This window comes from Carica papaya, chromosome 3, assembly GCF_054855325.1.
Source record: "Carica papaya isolate Zhongbai chromosome 3, ASM5485532v1, whole genome shotgun sequence".
Classification (NCBI taxonomy): Eukaryota; Viridiplantae; Streptophyta; class Magnoliopsida; order Brassicales; family Caricaceae; genus Carica; species Carica papaya.
Window position 1 is genome coordinate 825,968 of NC_142311.1, and position 10,989 is coordinate 836,956.

Here is a 10,989-nt window from a genome sequence, read left to right on the forward strand (position 1 = left end):
CTTCAATATCATAACTTAGAGACAAATTCTTCGAAATTCAGGTAAATGTAATATTTTTTTTTAAAATATTAACAATTTCACATTTGATAAAAAATTTTATCTGAAAAATTATAACGCTCCAAACTCAAAACTTAAATCTCACGGACATGCAAGAATCACTAATCTGATAAGCTCAAACGGATCATATTCTAAAGTTTCTTTGTACACGAGTCTCTTGTTCAGAATTTGAAAAAAAAATATAATATTTTATGAACTCAAGAGTCCGTAAATAATCAATACTTTATAGTTAATTGTTGCTAATGGATTTTTCTCCATCTTCCGAATTTTCTTGTGCTGGATGTAATACCCTAGAGTCTTGAAATCGAGACTGGGCGGGGTGATGACAAAATGATTCCGAGGAACACTCTAATTCCAAGTAAGAAATCTCAAGTTTTTTACAACATATCAAGATCAGCCATCCACAGTTACCATAAAGGTATATATATCTATCTACCTTGCAAGAAAGGATGGTATTGGTATTACGTACCAGAAAATGAATTGAAGCATTCTGCAAATATATCAGTACTAAGATTTCCTCCTTCCTAAAACATTAGGTCTATGAAGGTGAAAGAGCCGACAAAAGATTGCAATGAGCTTGGAAGCTTTGGTATATCTGGGATTCCACCAGCTCCAAGGTAAGTGAGGGGGAGATTGATGCCAGAGACAAGCTCGAAAGCTATATATATAAAATGAGAAGCACCATTGATGACAGAGACAAGCTCGGTAACAAGATTGATAAGGATGATGAGGAGAAGAATGAGAAGGCTCCCAAAGAAGCTCTTGAATGGTTAGATGATAACCAGAATGCTGAGAAGGAAGATTTTGAAGAGAAAATGAAAGAGATAGAAGCAGTGGCTCATCCACTCATTAGAGAACCTTGCCAACACTCAGCTGATTCTGATGGAACAGAAGAACCCCATGATGAATTGTAGAGTTGCAAACATGGGGTTTTCCTTTTTTTTCCTTTTCCATTCTAATCTTTTGTTGAGACTTCTTAGATTTCTTTTATTGTCTTCACTCTTCACATAAAAGGAAGTAAATTTCAGCATCCTTAATTTAATAACAGATTTTGATATGTCTGGCATTCTTATATCTAAGTTCTCAGATAATTTACTCAAACGGTTGGAAATGATGAACAGTGTATGAATAAAATTATCCATGGAAGCTCAAATTTTTATTTCTTACAACAAACACAGATCGATTAATGCAGGACTGCAAAAACCAATTAACAGTTTCTTAACAATCAACGTAAAAAATCGGAAGTTAATCCAAGTCCTTGACAATCTTAATCCCCATAGAATTAGCAGTACCAATTATAGACTTGCAAATAGACTCCAACGACATGTACTGACAGTATGGATCCGATTGCTTAACCTTCGCGATCTCGTAGACGTGCCGGATCGACAACGTGGAGGCCACCACGTGGCCGGGACGGCTGCTGCCGGAGTCGATCCCTGCCGCCTTCTTCAGGTACCAAGTAACGGACGGCGACCTCACCGTGAACTCAAAGGTGTTGTCTTTAAACGCCGTTATCGTCACCGCCATTGGCATATCGGGCTTGTACTTCTGGGTCCGAGCGTTGAAGTCCTTGCAAAACGCCATCAGGTTCAGCCGGTACTGACCCAGAGCTGGACCGACTGGGGGAGCTGGACGTGCTCCTCCGGCTGGGACCGTTAGTCTTATTGTCGCCGACACCGGCCGGCGAGTCAGAATCTCTTTCAGAGTCGACATGTCGATTGCTAATCTTGCAGGAGAAGGGTTTTGAGCAGGGTTTTGTTTTGTTGAAATGGGCCGTGGTATGGGTCCAAAAAAACTGAGTTCGGCCCATTTCTTCGATTCTTTTCCCTGCAAAAATTCAAGAAATTCCGGCTTTAAAACCGCAATGGCGCGTTTTGAGGGGCAGAAAATAAGATTTGAGGCGCGCTTGAGCTTGCATCTCCAGAGAAATCGTAATTCATTGCCTTCTTCTCCATGAAATTTAATCTATGGTTAGTATCCCTTCACCTTCTATATAACGATAGAATGTGCTCTTTTGATTGTATATACTGTTTATAAATCTGCTGGATTGAGTAAATAATTCAATTTATCTTCTTACTGATTTGATGAGATAGCTTCTTGGACGAGACACTTATGCTATTCTTCTTTCTCTGGGCTTTTCATCGAGAACATAACTAGGAGAAATAAGCATCTTATACAGCTTATATACAGCGGTTTCCATTGAAAATTGTCAGAGAGGAAGCAACCGCCCTTTTGATGATTAATTGTTTTCCAATTTGAAGCTAAAGAAATTAAAAAGAGAGATGTCCTTTTTGTATTTCTGTTTTCATCTTTTTTCCGTTCTTAATTCTGTATTGAATTAATGGGAGGGCAGAGCTCTGTTAAGTTGCTGGTTAATTGAATGTGGAACTAGATATTAAGACTATGATTGAAACAAATAAATTTTTTCATTCTCAAATTTATACTTAGTTAACTATGAGAGGGTGAAGGGTGAAGGGTGAAGATCCTTTAAGATCGAAATTTACTGTTTTGTGAGGAATCTCCAGCCTCTCGTGGCAAGAGTGAATCTTCTACATAATTATGCAAATAAAAATTCATTTAGTGCAATTGTAGCGTAAAACAAAATCTATCCAGGAAACATTGACAAAAAGCTGTAGTTGAACAACTTGATGGTTTAGTTGAAGCAAATATTGTTACTGAATCATAATTTGTTTGTTACTGATTTCTAGGAATTCTTTTGTTATCAATGTCCATTTGTCTCATGTTTTCTCCATTTAATGGCTTAGAATTTTAATAACTTACAACACCTACTTGGTTAAGGCAAAATGGCATTCAAGTGTTATGCATGGGAACCACTGAGTAGCTTCACGTACGGGAGTTCCCATAACTGTCTTCTAAGTTTTTATGAATAAAAATGCCATTTCTAACAGAGGGAATTAAACAGACTAGTGTTGAAGAAGTTTGAAAGCTACTCGTGTAGAACGGATATGCAGCTTCTGGCCACTATTTTAACTTGTCCAGGTTGGTTTTGTTTATGCTGAATCCTTGACAGTTTCAGCAATAATGGGTGGTAATATCTTATCTTCACAACAAGTTATTGATAAGCTGGTCAAGATGGGATTTAACGATTCAGATGTCATGGAGGCCGTGAGAGCAGTAGGTCCATCGTGTGATGATGCTGTTGAGTACATACTGAATGGTTGTGGTAGGAAAATTCAGGTTGAGCCAAGTAGTTCCAACTGTTCGACAAGAGGCAAGAAGATCCTGGGGAAACGAGTTTTGTCATCCTCATGTTCTTTGGGTCAAATGCGACAGTCTAGCATATTGGATCACTACCATTCTGCACTTAGGCCAAAGAAAAGCAGAGCTGATGTTATTCCTGTTGTGTCAGTTTCTCAGGCAGAGGATCCTCATCTGCCAAGAGAACTAAAAGAACCTTTCCCTGGCATTGACTGTGACTCCAAAGTTGTGCCCGAATTGTTGCCTTCTGGCTGCCCTCAGGAAGTGGACACTGGATCAGACTGGGAGCAAAAAGTTAATAGACTACTAAGGAAGCATTTTGGTTATTCATCATTGAAGTGTTTCCAGAAGGAGGCATTGTCAACTTGGCTAGCTCACAAAGACTGCCTAGTCCTTGCTGCAACTGGATCTGGTATGGTCTTGTGATTCACTTATGTCTTGTATCTATCTCAGTTCTTGTTCCTGGATGGTTTACAGTCATTTAGATGCAATTGCCTTTCTTCAGGGAAATCTCTATGCTTTCAGATTCCAGCACTGTTAACCGGGGAGGTGGTTGTTGTCATTTCCCCCCTGATAAGCTTAATGCATGACCAGTGCTTGAAACTATCAAAACATGGAGTCTCTGCTTGCTTTCTGGGATCTGGGCAACCTGATAGCAGTGTGGAAAAGAAAGCAATGAAAGGCATGTATAACATAATATATGTTTGTCCAGAGACAGTCATACGGTGAGAGACATGAGTACAATTGGTTGGTGCTTCAAATATCCTGTTTTCCTCTTTCCTCTCTCCTCTCCCTGCTCTTCATTTTTGTTTCTTGTTTGTGTTTTCTCATTAAACTCATCTGCAGACTGGTAAAACCACTCCAGGGACTCGCAGAAAGTCATGGAATCGCTTTATTTGCAATTGACGAAGTACATTGTGTGTCTAAGTGGGGCCATGATTTTCGGCCTGATTATAGGTGCATTTTGCTTATGACCCATTTGACTTTTTCTATCTTCTGGATGCATATTTTGTCAACCCGAGAACTGACTCAAGAACTGTAGATGGTTGCTTATGAATTAATGTTTTAATGTCATTATGGTTAGATAAGTCTACATGTAGGCCAAACTATTATAGTAACTTAGTATGCCTGTGAATCACACAAAGGGAAAACGTCAGAGATCATGACGATATCATTTAAAACTTTTCTACTTCTGTGACATTGGTTACAGTTGATGATCATTTAGCAGCCTTACTTCATGCCTTTGAAGTTAATAACCTGCATCTTTAATTTGATAACTAGAGTTGTAAGAATTTGCCTTAATTTTGTTCATTGATCAGGCGGTTGTCTTTGTTGCGGGAGAACTTCAGTGCTAACAATTTGAAATTCTTAAAATTTGATATACCACTAATGGCATTGACTGCTACTGCAACAATTCGTGTTCGAGAAGACATTCTCAAATCACTCTGCATGTCAAAGGAAACAAAAATTGTGCTCACATCATTTTTTCGGCCAAATTTACGATTTTCAGTAAGTTATTTTCTTTCATATTTTGCATGACTGTTGCTTCGTGCACTTTTACAAGTATACCTAAACCTGAATTGGCGTGTTGCTATTTACAGTTAAAACATAGTAGAACATCATCATCATCTTCATATCGGGAAGATTTCCAGCAGTTGATAGACATATATGGCAAAAAGAAGAAGACCAACTGGATGAAACAAACCACCTTGATGAAACAAACCAGAAGCCCACAGGAAGTAGAAGAACAATCTGATAGTTCTTTTGGTAGTGTATCTGCATCAGATGATGATGATGAAGTAAAGTCGATAGAGGAACATGTGTCAACTGCTTCAAGAGGACGAGAAATGACTGTCGAATATTTGGAAAGTGAAGCTGACATCTTCCAAAATGCAGATGATTGGGATGGTACAGATCTTCTACTTGGAGATAGATTTTGTACACTCTGTTTGCTAAAAGAGGATGTCATTATATAGTTGTCATACATCAATAAACTTCAATTCTTTATCATTGCATTTTTAGTTATTTTTTAATGGGTTTCATCTTTACAGTTGCCTGTGGTGAATTTTGTGGACAATTTCTTTCTCAAGACTGGAATTTGTGTGGATCATTCAGGACAGTGGATCAATTGTATAAGCCTGAAGAAGGGCTGAGACTCCAGCAGGAGCCTTTAGAAGGACCTACCATCATATATGTTCCTACAAGAAAAGAAACCATAAGTATCGCAAAGTTTCTCTCTAAATGTGGTGTTAAAGCTGCTGCTTATAATGCATCGGTATATATTGCGTAAAATGCCTTAAGGTTATGTAGATTCTTGAAATTTTTTATATATTGTCGGAATTGTGATATCTGCATATAGCTCCTTGTAGTTAAAGCTTTTCCTTATAATCAATATTGCTAGTGCAGCGTTACTGTTAGTAGCATAGTATTTTCCCTTCTAATGCTCAATACTTTTCCTTGTAGTTAGATATCGTTTATCATGTCACACAATCCCTGCTAATGCTCAATGCTTCTCTCTTAACTCCCATGCAACTAATACTAATAGATGACATTTTTTCTCAGTTGTCTAAGTCACACCTAAGGCGGGTTCACAAGGAATTTCATGAAGACATGCTAGAGGTATCAGAAATGCCTTACCTCTGTTTCTACTGGAATTCTCTCGGCAAAGCTGCTCCTGGTTGATGAAAATTGTGGTCTCCACCTTCTTATATGTTTATATCACGTCTTTGTCATGTAGCCTTCAATATTTTCCATGCAAAAAGTCAAATACTATTTACATATTGCTAGTGTCCGCAATGTACTTATTTTTCAAACATGTTAATTACAGGCAGGTCTTTGTACTTTATATTTTTAACCAGAAAATAAAATATATAAAAGGAATCTACAGGTTGAAGTTATATCTGGATCAGAAGGGAAAATGTACTTATTTTAATTTTTTCTCAGGACATGATTAGGATTCTTGTTTTACTTGCAAGAAGTTTTACAAACCTATCAACTCAGCAGTTGCTTCCTCACCTCCAGGTTGTTGTTGCCACTATTGCGTTTGGGATGGGGATTGACAAGTTAAACGTCCGCAGAATTGTCCACTATGGTTGGCCACAGGTCTTACTTTTGGACTCTGTGTTGTCGCACTTGCACTGTTTACTCAACTTTGTAGATGTTAATGCTACTAAGTACTTACGGTTGAGAAAATTCTTGCTGTACTTTTGTTTACTTAACTAACAGGGATCAAGAGTTCTTCTCTCTATCCCTAAATCCTTACGTATCCATTTCAGTATTATACTCTGTTGCTTAACTTAATTTTAATTGTTATCTAAGAGTTTGGAAGCTTATTATCAAGAAGCTGGCCGAGCTGGACGGGACGGGAAGTTGGCTGATTGTAGTAAGTTCCTTATGATTTCAGAATGTCGTTCAAATTAAATTCCAATCAATAGACAATACTTCCTAATTTATTGTAACCACTATCTCTTAATAAATATTTTCTGCACAAGTGCATGTTAGGTCTTTTTTTTTTTTTTGAGTTGTGGTGGAGGATAGAGGTTACACTCGGGTAGTCAATTCTAGAATGAGAGTATTATACTATGCTAGTTATACATGTTTTATTCTTTAAGGTTGTTCTTTTATTAATGCTTTATTCTTTAACTTGTATTTCTTTTGGCTTACCTGAGCAGTACTTTATGCCAACTTATCCAGAGTACCAACACTTTTGCCAAGCCGTAGAAGTGAAGATCAGACAAAACAAGCATATAAGATGTTATCTGACTGCTTCAGGTTTATTGAACATTTCACTTGTGCACTTCTCCGTCGTTGCCCTCTTGCCATCTTGACACTTTTTTTCTTTGTAGATATGGAATGAATACTGCATGTTGTCGAGCAAAAATGCTAGTGGAGTACTTTGGAGAAGATTTCAGTTACGAAAAGTGTCACATGTAAGGAAAGTTCTTTTCATTTTAGATTACCTGTGGAAAGATACCAGTGTCTGGGACAACGCATCTCCTGTATAAATAGCTCTCTTATCCCCTTGCCAATAATGTGCTAAATAGTATCATCTCTATCAACATGTTTTTCTGGACATTGTTATTTAATGAAGCCTTTCTTCTTCAGATGTGATGTTTGTGTTGATGGGCCACCTGAATTGGAAAATCTGAGAGAGGAAGCAAATATTCTAATGCAAGTTATTGCTTCTTGTTATGTAAGTTTTATGTTCATTCAATACGGCTTCAATCTTTCGGAAAAGGTTTTAAAGCATTAGCAACATTTTCTTTAAACTGTCAAATAGTCTATTAGTAGTACCATCTAGTAGATAGGCTCATTCTTGGTTATCCTTGCTTTTCTTGGCACCTAGTTTTCAGATGTTAGCATCATAGTCGGTATCAATTGCATAGTACTTGCATATTTCGGAGGTTTTGTGTAATTACTAGACATCTGCAGTCACTAGCATGTTGATTCATTTTTTTTCTACATTTCTTTCAAGCTCTTAAGGAGGAATACATAATCTTTCAGGTGCAGAGTACTCTTGTGGATGTGCCATATGACGATTATGGGTGTAGTGATGGTAGAGACTTGAAACCTTTTGAGAAGCCAACCCTCAGGACTTTCGTTAGTAAGATCCGGGAGCAGGTGATACTCTTTTCCTCTGTGTATTTTTCGTGTATGCATTACGGTATTTGGAGTAAGCAACATGGTTTTTACGTGCTGTTTGATGATTATATTCTGCATATAGTCGCAAAAGTTTATGGCAACTGATCTTTTATGGTGGAGAGGCCTTGCTCGGATTATGGAGAATAAAGGTTACATCAAAGAAGGAGACGGAAAGGTAATTAATCAAAATTATACAACATGTTTTTTTGATAACGTTTATGCATTTCAATAATTAGGTGACATTTATACATTAATGATAACACAATCAATTTCTTAACAAGTCCACACACGGTACGTACAGTTTGATTTAAATCCACAGTCTCTAAAAACAAGTTTTAAAAATACATCTTATGCAGATATATGTTCAGATAAAATTCCCCGAGCCAACAGAAGCAGGACTAAATTTTCTGCAATCCGATAAGTGTCAACAACCTTTCTATATCTACCCAGAAGCAGATATGTTGCTTGCAACCAAAAAAGATTATAGTTTCTCTGAATGGGGAAAAGGCTGGGCTGATCCTGAGATTCGTCGTCAACGCCTGCAAACAAGGCGACCGAAAAGGAAGCGAAGAAAAGTACGAGTAAGAAAATCGAGAACTGTTCGAGGCAGAATAGAAGCAAAACTGTCCAAGAAGAAGTGATGAAGATCATGATTTTCATACATAAATGTATTTGGCCAAATATCTTGCTTTGAGTAAAGCAAATCTTTGCCATAAATGTTCATCCAAATTACTCAGGATGTGTGTATGTCGATCAGGATTTACATTAAGTAATAGATTCATAGTAAATTTTGCTTTTCTTCATCTCATTTTGGGGAAGAAGTTGAGTGCTAATTCTTAAATCTTGAACGGTTGCAGTTGTTCTTGAGTTTTGGAATTAATTTCCTTCCTATGTCATAGGAGCGTAGCAGGAAGCGCATCTGGTGTAGTGGTATCATAGTACCCTCCCACGGTACTGACCGGGGTTCGATTCCCCGGATGCGCATCTCCCACCTCTTTATGGTTTTTATTTTTTCAAGTTTTTTGTTTCCATTGATTTAACGAGCCAGTCGAAATGCCGGTCTAACCGGACCGGACCGGACATACCAAAACTGACCCAACGCAGAAAGCAAAGAATCTAAACTCTCTCAAAAAACACCCAGACATCATCTGCATTTCTTCCTTCCATCCTTCTTGTTCTTGAGCAAAAATGAAAATCACCAACGTAGATTACGGCCGCGTAATCTTTGCTCTGATTGGATTTTCTGCGTCCTTCCTCTTTTTGATGCAGAGTTTCAAAAGAAAACGCGCCCAGCAAATCACGACGGACAAACTAAGGCTCGTAAGCGAAGCGTTAGAAGTTGCGGAAGAAAGAGTCGTGAGATTTCAAGAGAGACACGACCATATTCTCGCTCAGATATGCTCTCATTATTTGATCAATCAAGAACTTCAGGATGCTCTGGCCGGTGCCCGGGCAGCCATGAATGAGGCATTGGAGTTCGCCGTTGGATTGAGGAAGATGCAGATGAAGCTTTTAAACTCTTTGTAATATCATTCGCCATCATTTTTGCAGAATTGAATTTTAAATAATTGTAAATAAATATTTAAAATATAATAAATGTATAAATACTTTTAAATGGTTTTATTAATTTTAATAATTAAAAATTAAATTTTATTAAAAAAAATATATTAATTTCCGATATTTTGAAAAATGGGAGTAAGTGACGACCAAAAAATTTCCCCACTTAAATGACTTGGAACATTAATATTTCAGATCGCCAGCGTGTCAAACAATCTAAGGGCTGGCATCAACCGAAACCCAGATTTGGCGAAGATCGTAAAACCCCACCCAGACAATGAGCCATGTGGCGAAATATGAACCGTCGGATTAAAATTTCAGAACACACCCCGTTGGCTAAAAGCTAAAACGTAGGATTGTCAACATGGCACGTTATTCCTATAAACCCCAATTTTCTCTGTCACCATCTTCCTTTCCAAACAGAACAATAACTGCACTCCTCTGCTCGTGTTGCTTTCCCTCCAAGAAAGAGATTTCTGCATTGCATTTCCGCTTCTTATCTTATCAGGTAGTTTTCTAGTTCACCAATGGATTCAGACAAACCAGATAAGACCACCAAGAGAGGAAGAGGAAGGAGTGCCGGAGAGAGAAAGAAGCCGGTTTCGAAGTCGACGAAAGCGGGTCTGCAGTTTCCGGTTGGCCGTGTAGGGCGATATTTGAGGAAGGGACGATATGCCCAGAGATATGGTACTGGGGCCCCAATCTTTCTTGCCGCGGTTCTTGAGTATCTAGCGGCTGAGGTATATTTCCAGATCCGGCATTTCTGCTTTTATTTATCCTTTTATTTTCTTGGTGGGCGATTGGAAGAAAACTATGGGTCGTGGTTTTTGTTTCTTGTTTTCTTTAGCTTTTATCAGAGATCCTTTATTTTCTGGTAACGTGGTTTCTGAAATGCGTTCGCGTTGACTAACAAAGAAGTTAATGTATTCTTCTAATCTTTCTTTAATGGTTCGTTACGTTCTGCAATTTGTTCCGTTATTTCAAATGAGTTTTGTGATTTCGAGGATCCTAAATGTTAATCTTTAAGGGTATCGCTTTCCTTCTCTCCCATATTCTCTCACCACCCAAAACTAAACCCTACATTCTTCTTTCGTGTAAAATCATGGTTTCGTTTTCTTTTTATGTTCAGGTCTTGGAGCTTGCTGGCAACGCAGCTCGCGACAACAAGAAAACGAGGATCAACCCGAGGCACCTTCTCCTCGCAGTGAGAAACGATGAGGAGTTAGGGAAGCTGTTACAGAATGTGACTATTGCGAGCGGCGGCGTCCTGCCTAATATCAACCCGGTCTTGCTGCCCAAGAGAGCTTCCTCTTCTGAAACCGACAAGACTCCCTCTACGTCCAAAACCAAGTCGCCGAAAAAGGCTGATAAGAAATAGACGAAGAAAAATGGATAGATTTACTGTACTTTTTGTTTGGTTTAGTGGAAAATGAAGAGAAAAACTCTTGTATATCTTTTCTATGGAAGTTTCAGTGTTAGCATTTGTTTCTAATGTCGTGCTTTTTTCTTGGGCAT

At 38.2% G+C, this 10,989-nt stretch overlaps 3 protein-coding genes and 1 non-coding gene across 6 annotated transcripts; 3 read left to right on the plus strand and 1 right to left on the minus strand.

Moving 5' to 3' along the window:
• Positions 1-1,182: 1,182 nt before the first annotated feature.
• MRPL11 (mitochondrial ribosomal protein L11) lies at positions 1,183-1,804 on the minus strand. The gene has a single exon (XM_022043266.2). The coding sequence runs from the start codon at positions 1,768-1,770 to the stop codon at positions 1,303-1,305; it is 468 nt and encodes a 155-aa protein (XP_021898958.1). The 5' UTR covers positions 1,771-1,804; the 3' UTR covers positions 1,183-1,302.
• A 112-nt stretch (positions 1,805-1,916) lies between these two features.
• On the plus strand, positions 1,917-8,778 carry RECQSIM (RECQ helicase SIM). 3 transcript variants are annotated; one of them, XM_022043290.2, is made up of 16 exons: positions 1,917-2,027; positions 2,981-3,688; positions 3,782-4,001; positions 4,123-4,233; positions 4,596-4,785; positions 4,878-5,184; positions 5,328-5,551; positions 5,839-5,895; positions 6,298-6,378; positions 6,595-6,658; positions 6,948-7,047; positions 7,122-7,205; positions 7,381-7,468; positions 7,780-7,896; positions 8,000-8,092; positions 8,274-8,778. In XM_022043290.2, the coding sequence occupies exons 2-16, from the start codon at positions 3,100-3,102 to the stop codon at positions 8,556-8,558; spliced, it is 2,610 nt and encodes an 869-aa protein (XP_021898982.1). In that variant the 5' UTR covers positions 1,917-2,027; positions 2,981-3,099; the 3' UTR covers positions 8,559-8,778. The 3 variants fall into 3 exon arrangements, with proteins under 3 accessions (XP_021898982.1, XP_021898986.1, XP_021898983.1); XM_022043294.2 differs by having other exon boundaries at positions 1,921-2,027; positions 3,089-3,688; XM_022043291.2 differs by having other exon boundaries at positions 1,928-2,027; positions 2,967-3,688.
• A 52-nt stretch (positions 8,779-8,830) lies between these two features.
• On the plus strand, positions 8,831-8,901 carry TRNAG-CCC (transfer RNA glycine (anticodon CCC)). Its single transcript has one exon. It is a non-coding gene; the product is annotated as a tRNA-Gly (tRNA).
• A 960-nt stretch (positions 8,902-9,861) lies between these two features.
• LOC110815443 (histone H2A.1) lies at positions 9,862-10,966 on the plus strand. Its single transcript, XM_022043246.2, has 2 exons — positions 9,862-10,214; positions 10,604-10,966. The coding sequence occupies exons 1-2, from the start codon at positions 10,002-10,004 to the stop codon at positions 10,850-10,852; spliced, it is 462 nt and encodes a 153-aa protein (XP_021898938.1). The 5' UTR covers positions 9,862-10,001; the 3' UTR covers positions 10,853-10,966.
• The last annotated feature ends 23 nt before the right edge of the window (positions 10,967-10,989 follow it).

Coding starts and splice junctions, on each gene's coding strand:
- RECQSIM (XM_022043290.2), top strand. CDS start 3,100: ATGGGTGGTAATATCTTATCTTCACAACAAGTTATTGATAAGCTGGTC. Junction 4,002..4,122: donor TGTCCAGAGACAGTCATACG/GTGAGAGACATG, acceptor ACTCATCTGCAG/ACTGGTAAAACCACTCCAGG. Junction 7,048..7,121: donor ATGTTATCTGACTGCTTCAG/GTTTATTGAACA, acceptor TTTTCTTTGTAG/ATATGGAATGAATACTGCAT.
- MRPL11 (XM_022043266.2), bottom strand. CDS start 1,770: ATGTCGACTCTGAAAGAGATTCTGACTCGCCGGCCGGTGTCGGCGACA.
- LOC110815443 (XM_022043246.2), top strand. CDS start 10,002: ATGGATTCAGACAAACCAGATAAGACCACCAAGAGAGGAAGAGGAAGG. Junction 10,215..10,603: donor TTGAGTATCTAGCGGCTGAG/GTATATTTCCAG, acceptor TTTTATGTTCAG/GTCTTGGAGCTTGCTGGCAA.